The sequence below is a fragment of the Schistocerca gregaria genome, chromosome 7 (genome assembly GCF_023897955.1).
Source record: "Schistocerca gregaria isolate iqSchGreg1 chromosome 7, iqSchGreg1.2, whole genome shotgun sequence".
Lineage (NCBI taxonomy): Eukaryota > Metazoa > Arthropoda > Insecta > Orthoptera > Acrididae > Schistocerca > Schistocerca gregaria.
Genome location: NC_064926.1, coordinates 346,105,886 through 346,119,300, shown reverse-complemented (window position 1 = coordinate 346,119,300; position 13,415 = coordinate 346,105,886). Strand labels below are relative to the sequence as shown.

Here is a 13,415-nt window from a genome sequence, read left to right as displayed (position 1 = left end):
GTCAGAAGTAGGTTAGCACACTGACTTATTACATTGTAGATAAGGTGAGGTCCAGACAGTCCAAGTAGACCCGACTGACGACCGTGCCATCCTCTGCCTATGGCGTTACTGCAAGGGTTGTGGAGGGACGCTGTGATCAGCTCACCGTTCTCCTGGTCGTTGTGGGGCTTCTTGACACTGGAGCCATTACTAATCGACCGAGAAGCTCCTGAGTTGGCCTCACGAGTCTAGCGAACCCGTACCCGTTCTCCCACGAACGAAAAAGCCCTGGGAATACCCTGGATCGAACCCAGGTTCCCACGTTCACACCACTCAACTGCGGAGGCGGACTATCACATTGCAGCCTTTTACCTGCAATTTAAACACCTACAATTTAAATTATTCCACACAAATTATTACTATCAAGAGCAACCTTTTGTTTACATCAACAACTAATGATACAAACGGGAGACCCGTGCGAAACTTTCGCACTTTTATAGTTTTAAATAAGTGTAGTCGTTGGGATAAGAGAAGACGGCTTACGACGAAAAATCTTTAGAAATGCACCGAATAATAAGAAATAATAGTCATGTATTTATTATACATCTTTGTATATAGAATTCCATACACTTTTGCTTATATTATCTAACTTTCGACTTTAATATCTATATTTACATGTTGTTGAATAGAAGTTTAACGAGAAAAACGAACAAAAATCAATGTGAAGTGTACGTGTTGGAATGTAGTGTTTGCTTCTTCCCTCTTATATAACTAAGGCCACAATAAGCTCTAACCGTTGAAAGGTGGCTACACTGAGTCACAGCGCCAGAGATTGCGCCAAAGAGTATTATTCAGCCGCCTCCACTGGCAGTGCTTGCTGAGAAGTTGCTGTGGGCAGTTGTAGTTTCGAGGTAGGCGTGATCAGTGCTTGTTGAGACGCTGTCGATAGAGTACTAGTTGTGAGCATGTCGTGTGCAGTTGTTCTGTTGGGCAAGACACCATATGTTATTCGATTGGGGATGTTGTAATGATCAAAGTGTATTTTTCGTCAATGTATATGAGCTAAGTAAAGCATTTTTGTATTTTGAATTTCGTAAATAACAATGCCTCTTGCTCACAGGTTTAGTCAACAAAGCATCTGGCTTGTGTTCATTTATTAGAGTGTAATTCTGGTTTCTATGTGCAATCATAGTATTTCTGGGTTGTTTTTAATTACTTCATAGTAAATGGTGTTTAAAGCATCTTGTCGTATTGAGGAAGAACCGTGCCAGATGTGTACGTTGAATCATACTTCTACACACAGATCAGTTACACTTGTGCCTTGTTCTTTCGTAGCTTTTATAGTTGCTGGGGACTTAATTAATTAATTGTGTTAACGCAAATTTCCTTTCATTCGTTATTGTTATTCTATACAGTCAGATTGCGTACTAACATAATTCAGGGCAAACTGGTTACGAGACTGCGTAACCGGACAAACAGCTACTAAAATTAAAAATATTTGCATTTTATTTAATTAAGCCCCCATGCACCGTATGTTGAGACGTGTGTTGAGATTTTACTAACTCAACGTACTTTGTGCAAGCACATTGGGTCATAGTACCAATAGGTAAATCGCAATTCACGGCGACGCTGACAAATATATTTGTCGTTTCGGAAAGTATATTCATATAGAAAAGTCAACTTGTACGACGGCAGAGGTAAGGGCCTACCGCAGTGGTCACTGTTGTCATCTATGACGATTCTGCACACAAGTTATACAGTTCATAACTACTTTAAAGCAAATAAAATTGTATTAATAATAAGTGACTATGGAAAGCGACTCTCGTACTGGTGATTAATTAGTTAGTTTCGTAAAATATGGGTACGAAGCTAGGCATCCAAGATGCTGTTTCGCCTGTGATAGTTTAAAGTCTCTTTTATGTTAAAATTTTCCACAAATAACATGTTTTGGTGCAAAATCGGTTTTCAGTGTCAGAAGACGCTTAAGATACCTTACCAGCGATACCTCATTCATCCCAGGACGATTAGTATGAGATGAAAAAAAGGGATGTTGTGAAGTAATATATATATATATATATATATATATATATATATATATATATATATATATATATATGATATGCATTATTACATCCAACTCAACACTACTCCCCATTATCTGTTTCTACAACTAATAAATACTGTACCTACTATCACATCTTTGTAAGCGATTATTATTGTGACATAACTTGTTTCCCACCTATCTGTTACTAGCATACACCAACTAATTGAAACAGATTCTAAACAGAAATAACCTCTGTTTATGAATGCCACATTTCGCAATGCACTCTGTCTTTCCCCAGTTCTTAGGCGCACCCTGCCGCTTCCTTAGGTGCTCCGGTGGCCGTTGTCGTTGCATCCGCCTGCTTGTTCCGTTGTCTGCTGTTGTCGACTCACTGGTAGCAGGCGACAACTTCCTTGAGTAGCACAGGAGAAGGAAGCGTTCCTCCATGCTCTGCTGATGTCAGGTGTTGATATGGAACTCAGGAGTAATGGTAATTTGGAAGGTGCCATGGGTATTGAAGTTGTGTGTGCGCGACGGTAGTTATACATCGAACGCATCAATATCGAACCTCGCTGTCGAGGCGGCGAGTGAGATGCTGTTTTTTGTGTTGACAAGGGAATATCATACTACCAAGTAAATAGTAATGACAGAATATGTCTTAATATCTAGCAAAAGTTGCACAGGGCGAGAAGGAATACGCAGAAGTTATAGAGAAACTGATGGGGCCCAATGTTTACAAGCGATAGATGAAACACGATAGATGAAACACATTACAATGCACTTCAACAGTGATACTTCGAACTTGCTCTTAAGTGATATGTCTCAATCTTCGGCTAGAATAAAACTTCTTTTTTTTAAAAAAAAATTGTTACTTAATTTTTGTTCTTGAAGAGTAGTCTAACACTATTGTACAATACGATAAGATATTGCAGTGCCTGTATTATTCTATGCAATGTTCCTTCAGACATGTATGATTGTGGACACATGGCTGACTACATTTGGAAGTTTGAGTCCATGCCCGGCGCAAATTTTCGTTGTCGTCATTCCATTACACAGCTGATGGCTGTCCATATTCGTAACTGAGAATATATTTTTAGCATCTCGGGGGGTACAACAATTGGAGACATAGCTAGCGAGATAGAGAAGTGGTGCCGATGTAAATCGAATCCGAAATAAAGACCAGTTGTCTGTTTCTCCAGCTAGACTGAATGTGGTATAAAACTTAACGCCTCAAAAACATTGCACACAAATCATTAAGATTAAATATACTCATCCACATACGATGGTTTCTGGAGTATAGATGTACAAGATTTGCAGACAGGTAATGTACCCAGTTTCTTCTTCCATCTTAAGACAACACTGCCCCAACAAAGAATGAAACCATAAGAAATCTACGACAAATTTAGGTCCATTTCACACCTGCTTTCAAGGAGAAAGATAATAAATGAAGTTGTTTGTTACAAATAGAGATGAAATACTCGACAAAATACACAATGATTCTGGCCGTAGCAACAACTAAATTTAATTATGTGGCTCATGGTTACATTCCTGTAGAAACTACTGTAGTTTTTGACATCAGACTGCAGCATAAATGACCATAGTCACAATAATTTTCTTCGTGTGCTAAGCCTCTAGCTTTCTTATTTAATTTTTAGCCTAGTATTCAACTTTGGAGTTTTCGGACAATACAACCAGTAAATTGGTACAAATATTAAAGAAAATCTGTATGGATATATCATGATAGAATTAAACCACATAATAAATTAATGTAATTCTACAGCTACAAATCTTGAAATGACACCAACTGTAGCTGGAACGGAATACAGAAACAGAAATTTTGACAGAGTATGTAGAACACACAGGGGGAATAAAAAAGTAGCTATTGCTAACACAGAAGTTTTTCTAGAAAAATGTTATTGTCCCACTCAAAACTTGAAAGGGCTTTATAAATTTGGATATCTGTATGAAGCAGTAGGATCGGATGTGGATGAGCACTTTCATTTTATTAAGATTTTGGGATAAAGTTTTTGCTGAGCTACGAAAAACCTGCAGAAAAGCAACAAATGTTGACATCTCATTGTTATTTCTTCTTGTGATATTTCCAAAAAATGGTTCAAATGGCTCTGAGCACTATGGGACTTAAAAACTTAGGTCATCAGTCCCCTAAAACTTAGAACTACTTAAACCTAACTAACCTAAGGACATCACACACATCCATGCCCGGGGCAGGATTCGAACCTGCGACCGTAGCAGTCACGCGATTCCGGACAGAAGCGCCTAGAACCGCTTGGGTACCACGGCTGGCTGATTTTCCCAGAGAGGATTATCCTTGATACGTATCTAGTGAAAGTACGAATAAGTTTAACCATAATTGGTTGGCATTTATACCAAGGTAATAATGATAGATATCCTACCGAAATTTCCTAACCCAAGAACAGCTTCTGATTTCGAGGTGATCTTTAAGACTTAAAGAGGCTCCACTCCACTCTCCGTTCCACTTCGAACATTATCCGTAATCATGTCCATGAGGTTGGATGTTCATTACAAAGCAGAGACACTAGAGTCCTTTACCAGCTGGTCCAAGCTGTTGATGTTAACCAGACCTAAATTAGGCGGCACTCATGGAAAGTATTTTGCCATATCTGTTCTTTTATTGTCCAATGTTGCTCGCAAAATGTCCAAATTTTCTGACAGTTTGTTACACCATCTCACTTCAGCTTTTCCATGGATTATACTACTTCTTTTTTTTAGCCCGACTGTAAAAGTACATAAGAAATCTCTAGTGAGTAGCAAATTTGAGATGCTGCCGTATCGCTATCGTATCACAGTAAAAATAAGACAATGTGGGGGCGGGGGGGGGGGGGGTAGTCGACTACTTGTAATTCGTCATATTATGCATCCGCTACAGCTGAGGTGTTTTGATACTGACAGCTGCCGTCTTTAAAGTGCAGAGTGCAAGCCAAATAATACCATGTCGTGACAAAATTCTCTAGTAGACCGGCAAGAAGTATCTAAATGGAATAAGTAAGCAGGCATTGACGGCAGTCATTGCAGTAATTGACTATCTAAAATAGGCAGTTATTTTAATATCTATCGGTAACGCACGCTATCTGTTTATCGAAGTGCCTACATGTAAACGTGTAGTATTCTCACCATCATGGAAATAGCTGATTACGATACTAAAACGCTTAATTCAGATTTACTGTAACTAATCGTCGGTCTTGCAGAGGCGAAAATATTGAATGATGTTGTTGTGATGTTCAGTCCAAAGACTTATTTGATACAATTCTCCACGGTAGTCTATTCTATGAAGGCCTCGTTATCTCTGCATGGTTACTGCAGCCTACATCAGCTTGAACCTGTGTACTGTAGCCATCTTTGCCTCCCTCTACAATAATTTCTCTTCACCGTGCTCATTGATACCAATACTGACGATTCCTTGATGCCTCAGAGTGTGTGCTACCAACCGATTCTATCTTCTAATAAAGTTGTGCCATAAATTCCTTGTCTCCGCAATGATATTCGGTGTCTCTTCATTAGTTACACAACTTACCAACCTAATCTGCAGTATTCTCCTGTAGCACCATATTTAAAAAAAATCTATTGTCTTGTTATTTACACTGGATAGCTTTTAATAATATTGACGTAAGTTCCAGAGGATCATTCATGCCATAGCATTGTGCTTGTAATCAGTCTGAGCGATATTCCTCCAACAGTTCAGGGTAGGGGAAATTGTTTCTTCACCTTCTTTGCAGATTATGTACTTGGGATAATCTGATGATTTATCAATTCTGGCTTCTGTAATGTTATCTCCAACGGATTCTTTCAGGGCAACCAAAGTTATTCCTTCACTTTCGTTCTTCAGGGCTCCGCTGATGAGCCAAGACCAGGCCTTTTCTTTATCTATTTTGCATTCGATCTTCAGCCAAAACCGCTCATGCAACGATTTACTGCGCAGATTGTCTGCCATTAGAGTGCAACTTTCCGGTATTGAGAAACTTCTGTTGATGACTTCACTCAAGGCTGATTCTTGGTTCTCTTTCGCATAGCCTGCCAATGCAAGGTTCTCTTCGTCCACTGTCGCGTCACCCTATCCAAGAACCGTCTACCATATGATTTTCTGGGGACATATAGTGTATCGACGTCATTGTGAAAGTGAATTTTCGTGAGTTTTCTTGTCATCCTGTCCAGAGTACCCAGCTGTACTTTAGCTCACGATGCCTGCATTGTATCTGTCGACATATGTCTATGCTATACTGACCATACAAACCGCCTCACTCAGTGCAGCCTTCCACACGTACCTGCCAGCTGCATCTTCATCTCCCAGACCCAATATCTCTATGTCTCTCACGGTATTATCCTTCCATCTCGTTCTCGGCTGCTCCAGTGGTCTTATTCCTTCGGCTTCTCCATCCGTTCATTGCCTTTATTACCGTGTTCTCTCCTCTCCTTGTGACATGTCCGTAACACCTGAGTCGATTAGTTTTCACACTCGCTACCATGTCTGGTAGTATGTATAATTGTCTATGTTCTCTGTTTTTCCTTATTGTCCACTGGTCATTTTCTTGGAGTGGTCCATATATTTTTCTCAGTTTTTTCCCAAAAGTGATGAGTTTTTCTCTGTTTATCTTTTTTTACTTTTCAGAGTCCATGTCTCGCTTGCGTAGCAGAATATTGGTTTGAGGGTGGTCCGATATATTCTTATTTTTGCCTGTGTGGCAAGTAGCTTACATCTTACGATTCGATTTTATGCATAGCTCCTAGATCTCCCCCCCCCCCCCCCCCGGCTTGAGTTCTTGCTCTATAAGGTTTTGTTCCTCCCCCCATGAACCATGGACCTTGCCGTTGGTGGGGAGGCTTCCGTGCCTCAGCGATACAGATGGCCGTACCGTAGGTACAACCACAACGGAGGGGTATCTGTTGAGAGGCCAGACAAACGTGTGGTTCCTGAAGAGGGGCAGCAGCCTTTTCATTAGTGGCAGGGGCAACAGTCTGGATGATTGACTGATCTGGCCTTGCAACATTAACCAAAACGGCCTTGCTGTGCTGGTACTGCGAACGGCTGAAAGCAAGGGGAAACTACAGCCGTAATTTTTCCCGAGGACATGCAGCTTTACTGTATGATTAAATGATGATGGCATCCTCTTGGGTAAAATATTCCGGAGGTAAAATAGTCCCCCATTCGGATCTCCGGGCGGGGACTACTCAGGAGGATGTCGTTATCAGGAGAAAGAAAACTGGCGTTCTACGGATCGGAGTGTGGAATGTCAGATCCCTTAATCGGGCAGGTAGGTTAGAAAATTTAAAAAGGGAAATGGATAGGTTAAAGTTAGATATAGTGGGAATTAGTGAAGTTCGGTGGCAGGAGGAACAAGACTTCTGGTCAGGTGACTACAGGGTTATAAACACAAAATCAAATAGGGGTAATGCAGGAGTAGGTTTAATAATGAATAGGAATATAGGAATGCGGGTAAGCTACTACAAACAGCAGAGTGAACGCATTATTGTGGCCAAGATAGATACGAAGCCCACACCTACTACAGTAGTACAAGTTTATATGCCAACTAGCTCTGCAGATGATGAAGAAATTGAAGAAATGTACGATGAAATAAAAGAAATTATTCAGATAGTGAAGGGAGACGAAAATTTAATAGTAATGGGTGACTGGAATTCGAGTGTAGGAAAAGGGAGAGAAGGAAACATAGTAGGTGAATATGGATTGGGGCTAAGAAATGAAAGAGGAAGCCGGCTAATAGAATTTTGCACAGAGCACAACTTAATCATAGCTAACACTTGGTTTAAGAATCATGAAAGAAGGTTGTATACGTGGAAGAACCCTGGAGATACTAAAAGGTATCAAATAGATTATATAATGGTAAGACAGAGATTTAGGAACCAGGTTTTAAGTTGTAAGACATTTCCAGGGGCAGATGTGGACTCGGACCACAATCTATTGGTTATGACCTGTAGATTAAAACTGAAGAAATTGCATAAATGTGAGAAATTAAGGAGATGGGACCTGGATAAACTGAAAGAACCAGAGGTTGTACAGAGTTTCAGGGAGAGCATAAGGGAACAATTGACAGGAATAGGGGAAAGAAATACAGTAGAAGAAGAATGGGTAGCTCTGAGGGATGTAGTAGTGAAGGCAGCAGTGGATCAAGTAGGTACAAAGACGAGGGCTGCTAGAAATCCTTGGGTAACAGAAGAAATATTGAATTTAATTGATGAAAGGAGAAAATATAAAAATGCAGTAAATGAAGCAGGCAAAAAGGAATACAAACGTCTCAAAAATGAGATCGACAGGAAGTGCAAAATGGCTAAACAGGGATGGCTAGAGGACAAATGTAAGGATGTAGAAGCTTATCTCACTAGGGGTAAGATAGATACTGCCTACAGGAAAATTAAAGAGACCTTTGGAGAGAAGAGAACCACGAGTATGAATATAAAGAGCTCAGATGGCAGCCCAGTTCTAAGCAAAGAAGGGAAGGCAGAAAGGTGGAAGGAGTATATAGAAGGTTTATACAAGGGCGATGTACTTGAGGACAATATTATGGAAATAGAAGAGGATGTAGATGAAGACGAAATGGGAGATACGATACTGCGTGAAGAGTTTGACAGAGCACTGAAAGACCTGAGTCGAAACAAGGCCCCCGGAGTAGACAACATTCCATTAGAACTACTGACGGCCTTGGGAGAGCCAGTCATGACAAAACTCTACCAGCTGTTGAGCAATCCCAAAGAAAGCAGGTGCTGACAGATGTGAAAATTACCGAACTATCAGTTTAATAAGCCACGGCTGCAAAATACTAACGCGAGTTCTTTACAGACGAATGGAAAAACTGGTAGATGCAGACCTCGGGGAGGATCAGTTTGGATTCCGTCGAAATGTTGGAACACGTGAGGCAATACTGACCTTACGACTTATCTTAGAAGAAAGATTAAGAAAAGGCAAACCTACGTTTCTAGCATTTGTAGACTTAGAGAAAGCTTTTGACAATGTTGACTGGAATACTCTTTTTCAAATTCTAAAGGTGGCAGGGGTAAAATACAGGGAGCGAAAGGCTATTTATAATTTGTACAGAAACCAGATGGCAGTAATAAGAGTCGAGGGGCATGAAAGGGAAGCAGTGGTTGGGAAAGGAGTGAGACAGGGTTGTAGCCTCTCCCCGATGTTATTCAATCTGTATATTGAGCAAGCAGTAAAGGAAACAAAAGAAAAATTTGGAGTAGGTATTAAAATTCATGGAGACGAAGTAAAAACCTTGAGGTTCGCCGATGATATTGTAATTCTGTCAGAGACGGCAAAGGACTTGGAAGAGCAGTTGAACGGAATGGATAGCTCCTTGAAAGGAGGATATAAGATGAACATCAACAAAAGCAAAACGAGGATAATGGAATGTAGTCAAATTAAATCGGTTGATCCTGCAGGAATTAGATTAGGAAATGAGATGCTTAAAGTAGTAAAGGAGTTTTGCTATTTAGGAAGTAAAATAACTGATGATGGTCGAAGTAGAGAGGATATAAAATGTAGACTGGCAATGGCAAGGAAAGCGTTTCTGAAGAAGAGAAATTTGTTAACATCGAATATAGATTTATGTATCAGGAAGTCGTTTCTGAAAGTATTTGTTTGGAGTGTAGCCATGTATGGAAGTGAAACATGGACGATAACTAGTTTGGACAAGAAGAGAATAGAAGCTTTCGAAATGTGGTGCTATAGAAGAATACTGAAGATAAGGTGGATAGATCACGTAACTAATGAGGAGGTATTGAATAGGATTGGGGAGAAGAGAAGTTTGTGGCACAACTTGACTAGAAGAAGGGATCGGTTGGTAGGACATGTTTTGAGGCACCAAGGGATCACAAATTTAGCATTGGAGGGCAGCGTGGAGGGTAAAAATCGTAGAGGGAGACCGAGAGATGAGTACACTAAGCAGATTCAGAAGGATGTAGGTTGCAGTAGGTACTGGGAGATGAAGCAGCTTGCACAGGATAGAGTAGCATGGAGAGCTGCATCAAACCAGTCTCAGGACTGAAGACAACAACAACAACAAGGTTTTGTTAGTGCATGTTGAGAACGAGGTAAGTGAATGTGTCTGTCTTCTGATTGTTAGATGGTTTGGTCCTAAGTTCTTCCTATTACCACGAATTTTGTTTTATTTTCATTTTTACTTAGACCTACTTTCTTAGCTTCTTCCCTGAATACAGTTACCATTTTCTCCAAGTCTTCTTACTCCTTCCTATCACCACAATATCATCTGCGAAAGCTAGAACGTTTATCTTTTTACCTATAATGACTCCTGCAGATTCTTATGTTACTCTGCGCAGGGTGTTGATGAGTGCCAAATTGAACAGGGTTGGCGATGTAATATCTCCCTGTCTCACTGCTGTTTTTATCTCAAATGTTTCTGAGAACTCCCCTTATACTTTCACTTTAGAGTTTAATTGGTTCAAAATAGTTCAAATGGGTCTGAACATTATGGGACTTAACTTCTAAGGTCATCAGTCCCCTAGAACTTAGAACTAATTAAACCCTTACTAACCTAAGGACATCACACACATCCATGCCCGAGGCAGGATTCGAACCTGCGACCGTAGCGGTCGCGTGGTTCCAGACGGTAGCGCCAAGAACCGCTCGGCCACCCCGACCGTCACAGTTTAATTCCATCTCTAACTTTTTAGTTAGATTTATCACCTTGTCCGATATCCCACAGTCTGCCATTATCCTCCACGTCCCCTCTCTCACTATGATGTCATATGCTTTGTTCCAGTCTATAAACTTACAGAAAGTATCCTGATTGTGCTCCCAGTTCTTATCTTAGAGTGAATATTTGGTGAGTTGTTGACTTACCCTTTCAGAACCCTACTTGTGTTGTATCTAATGTTTGTTCAGTGTATGTTTTGAGCCTGTTCAGTATAATACTTGTCGTTATTTTATACCACATGCATAGTAGAGATATCCCTCTATAGTTTTGTGTCAACATTTTGTCTCCCTTCTTGCATATGGGACATATAGCAGCAGTTTTCCATTCCTACGACATTACTTCTTTCTTTCAAACCTCTTTTATCATTTCGGTTTAAACATTCATACGTCTTGTCTCCCCCTTCTTTGATGAGCGTTGCTAATATCATGTCTATGCCTGGGTCATTTTTCAGTCTTCTTATTGCCTCCTTCACCGCTCTCCGAGTTGGTTCTTCGAGTAATGGTTGTACGTTATGGTTGTTTTCTGTGCTTTTTTCGTTTTCGTAGGTGTCTACCGGGTTGTTCAGCAGTTTTTTGAAGTATCTCCGCCAGTTATCAAGGTTCCCTTCATTTGTAGTGATCCGTTTTCCACTCTAATGCTTCATTATCACAGGCTTACCACTGTACTCCTTTCTATAGCTTCTCCTAGTCCTGTAAAATTGTTTACTATTGCTCTGGTTATAGTCCTCCCCTGCCTTCTCTGTCTGTTTATTTTTAAATGATCTTTTCTCTCACCTGATTCTTCTCTTCATTTCTCTCGCGGCTGTCCTGTATTTTATCTGGCTTTCATGTTTGTTATTGCTAGTCACTGCCTGTCTGGCTGTCTCGCTGGCCTGAATTGTTTTTCAGGATGTTTCGTTGAACCATGGTTTGCACTTGATATCGCTCTTATTATCTCTCCATAGTTCCAGTTCTGTCTCCTTTATAACTGTTGCTATCTTGTTCCATTTTGTATTGATATCTTCATCTTATTTCCTATTGTTTTCATTCTCTAAGTCAGTGAATTTATTTCTAAGCTTAATCTCGAACTGTTTGTTCACCTCCTCTTCTTTTAGCCTACTCACATCTACATTTGAGTCCTTTTGCCACAGTTTCTTATACTTGGTTACTTTGGTAATGATTGTTTCATTTGTATTAGCACAAGAGAATGGTTCGATCCTGTCTCAGACCTTCTCATTTTCCTAAGATCTGTTACTGCCTCTTCACTTTTTTGTCTGTCAACACATGGTCTATTTGATTCCTAGTTAGCCCATCCGGTGATGTCCATGTTGCTTTACGTATGTCTTTGTTGAGTAATGATGTACTGACTTTTTTCATGTATTTATCTGTGGCGAAGTTGATGAGCCTTTTACCATTATCGTTTGATTTAGAGTGCAAGCTGAACGTTCCTATATATGATTTCCATTGGTGTTCTTGTCCTATTTTGGCACTTAAGTCTCCCAGCACAATTTTGATGTCATACTGGTAACCTGGTCTAATGTGTCATAGTACTAATCTTTTATGTTTTCCTTCTTGTCCTTAGTTGGGGCATGGACACTTACTAATAAGATGTTTCTGTATTTACCTTTGATTCTTATGCAGCATATCCTTGCATTGACACATTCGAGTGTCATCACATTGACCATAATTTTATCATGTTCCGCAACTCCTGTCCCAAATACAAGATGCCCATGTTATGGTATATTATTGTATAGTTTCTCTATCTGCGCATGCCTTGGCCAGGCCATCTTATCACCTGCAGAGCTGTGATATCCATCTTCTATTCCGTTAGTTCTTCATCAAATATCTTTGTCTGTCCTGCAGCGCATAGTGTTCTTACATTCGATGTTCCTATTCGTAGTTCTTTATTCGTAAGGTTGGGCCTTTCCGTAACATCCATTCCAATCCGAGGCTGCCTGTGATTGTACCGGAACATTTTTACAAAGTTGAATGGTTAGTCGAACGCTGTCTTGGATATTAAGTACCTTATTGGTATCACCGCCATTCATATTTCTTTTCAAAATTTTTCTCACCGTAATTTTTACTTGTCCATGCTAGATGTTGCCCAGCTGCATAATACATAGATTCCTGGATCGCAATACTTGATAGCTTGTCCATGTGGCCTTTGGATGCCTTCACTTAAGAATGTTCAAATGTGTGTGAAATCTTATGGGACTTAACTGCTAAGATCATCAGTCCCTGAGCTTATCCTAAGGACAAACGGACACACCCATTCCCGAGGGAGGACTCGAACCTCCGCCGGGATCAGCCGCGCAGTCCATGACTGCTGCGCCCCTGACTGCTCGGCTAATCCCGCGCGGATTCACTTAAGAAATTTTCCTTTTTCCTTAATGTCAGTGTGACGCACTTCTGTATTATTATTATTATTATTATTATTATTATTATTATTATTATTATTATTATTACGTACTGTAGAACGTACTACACATATTGTCACGTTAACTTACTAAAAACGTCTGATTTGGCTTAAGAGAGGACCAGGATAACCTAACTTGCGAGGTGAAATAAATAAACCACTGATGCGCTATCATGATTATCTGCGGTCGAACTGACAGAAACTGTTCCATTCCCATATCTAACGAACATCGTTATATCGTCTGGGGAATAAATTTAGCCTATACCGTTAGCCAAATAGCGCAACCAGCAGAG

The 13,415-nt window shown here is 40.2% G+C and overlaps 1 protein-coding gene across 1 annotated transcript in view; it reads left to right on the top strand.

Annotated features, from left to right (window-relative positions):
* Positions 1 to 2,452, top strand: part of LOC126282396 (uncharacterized) — a 43,781-nt gene extending 41,329 nt beyond the window's left edge. Inside the window, exon 4 of the mRNA XM_049982054.1 lies at positions 2,322 to 2,452. Coding sequence (XP_049838011.1) covers positions 2,322 to 2,444 — 123 coding nt within the window. The 3' untranslated portion in view covers positions 2,445 to 2,452. The remainder of the gene's footprint in view (positions 1 to 2,321) is intronic.
* Positions 2,453 to 13,415: the final 10,963 nt, after the last annotated feature.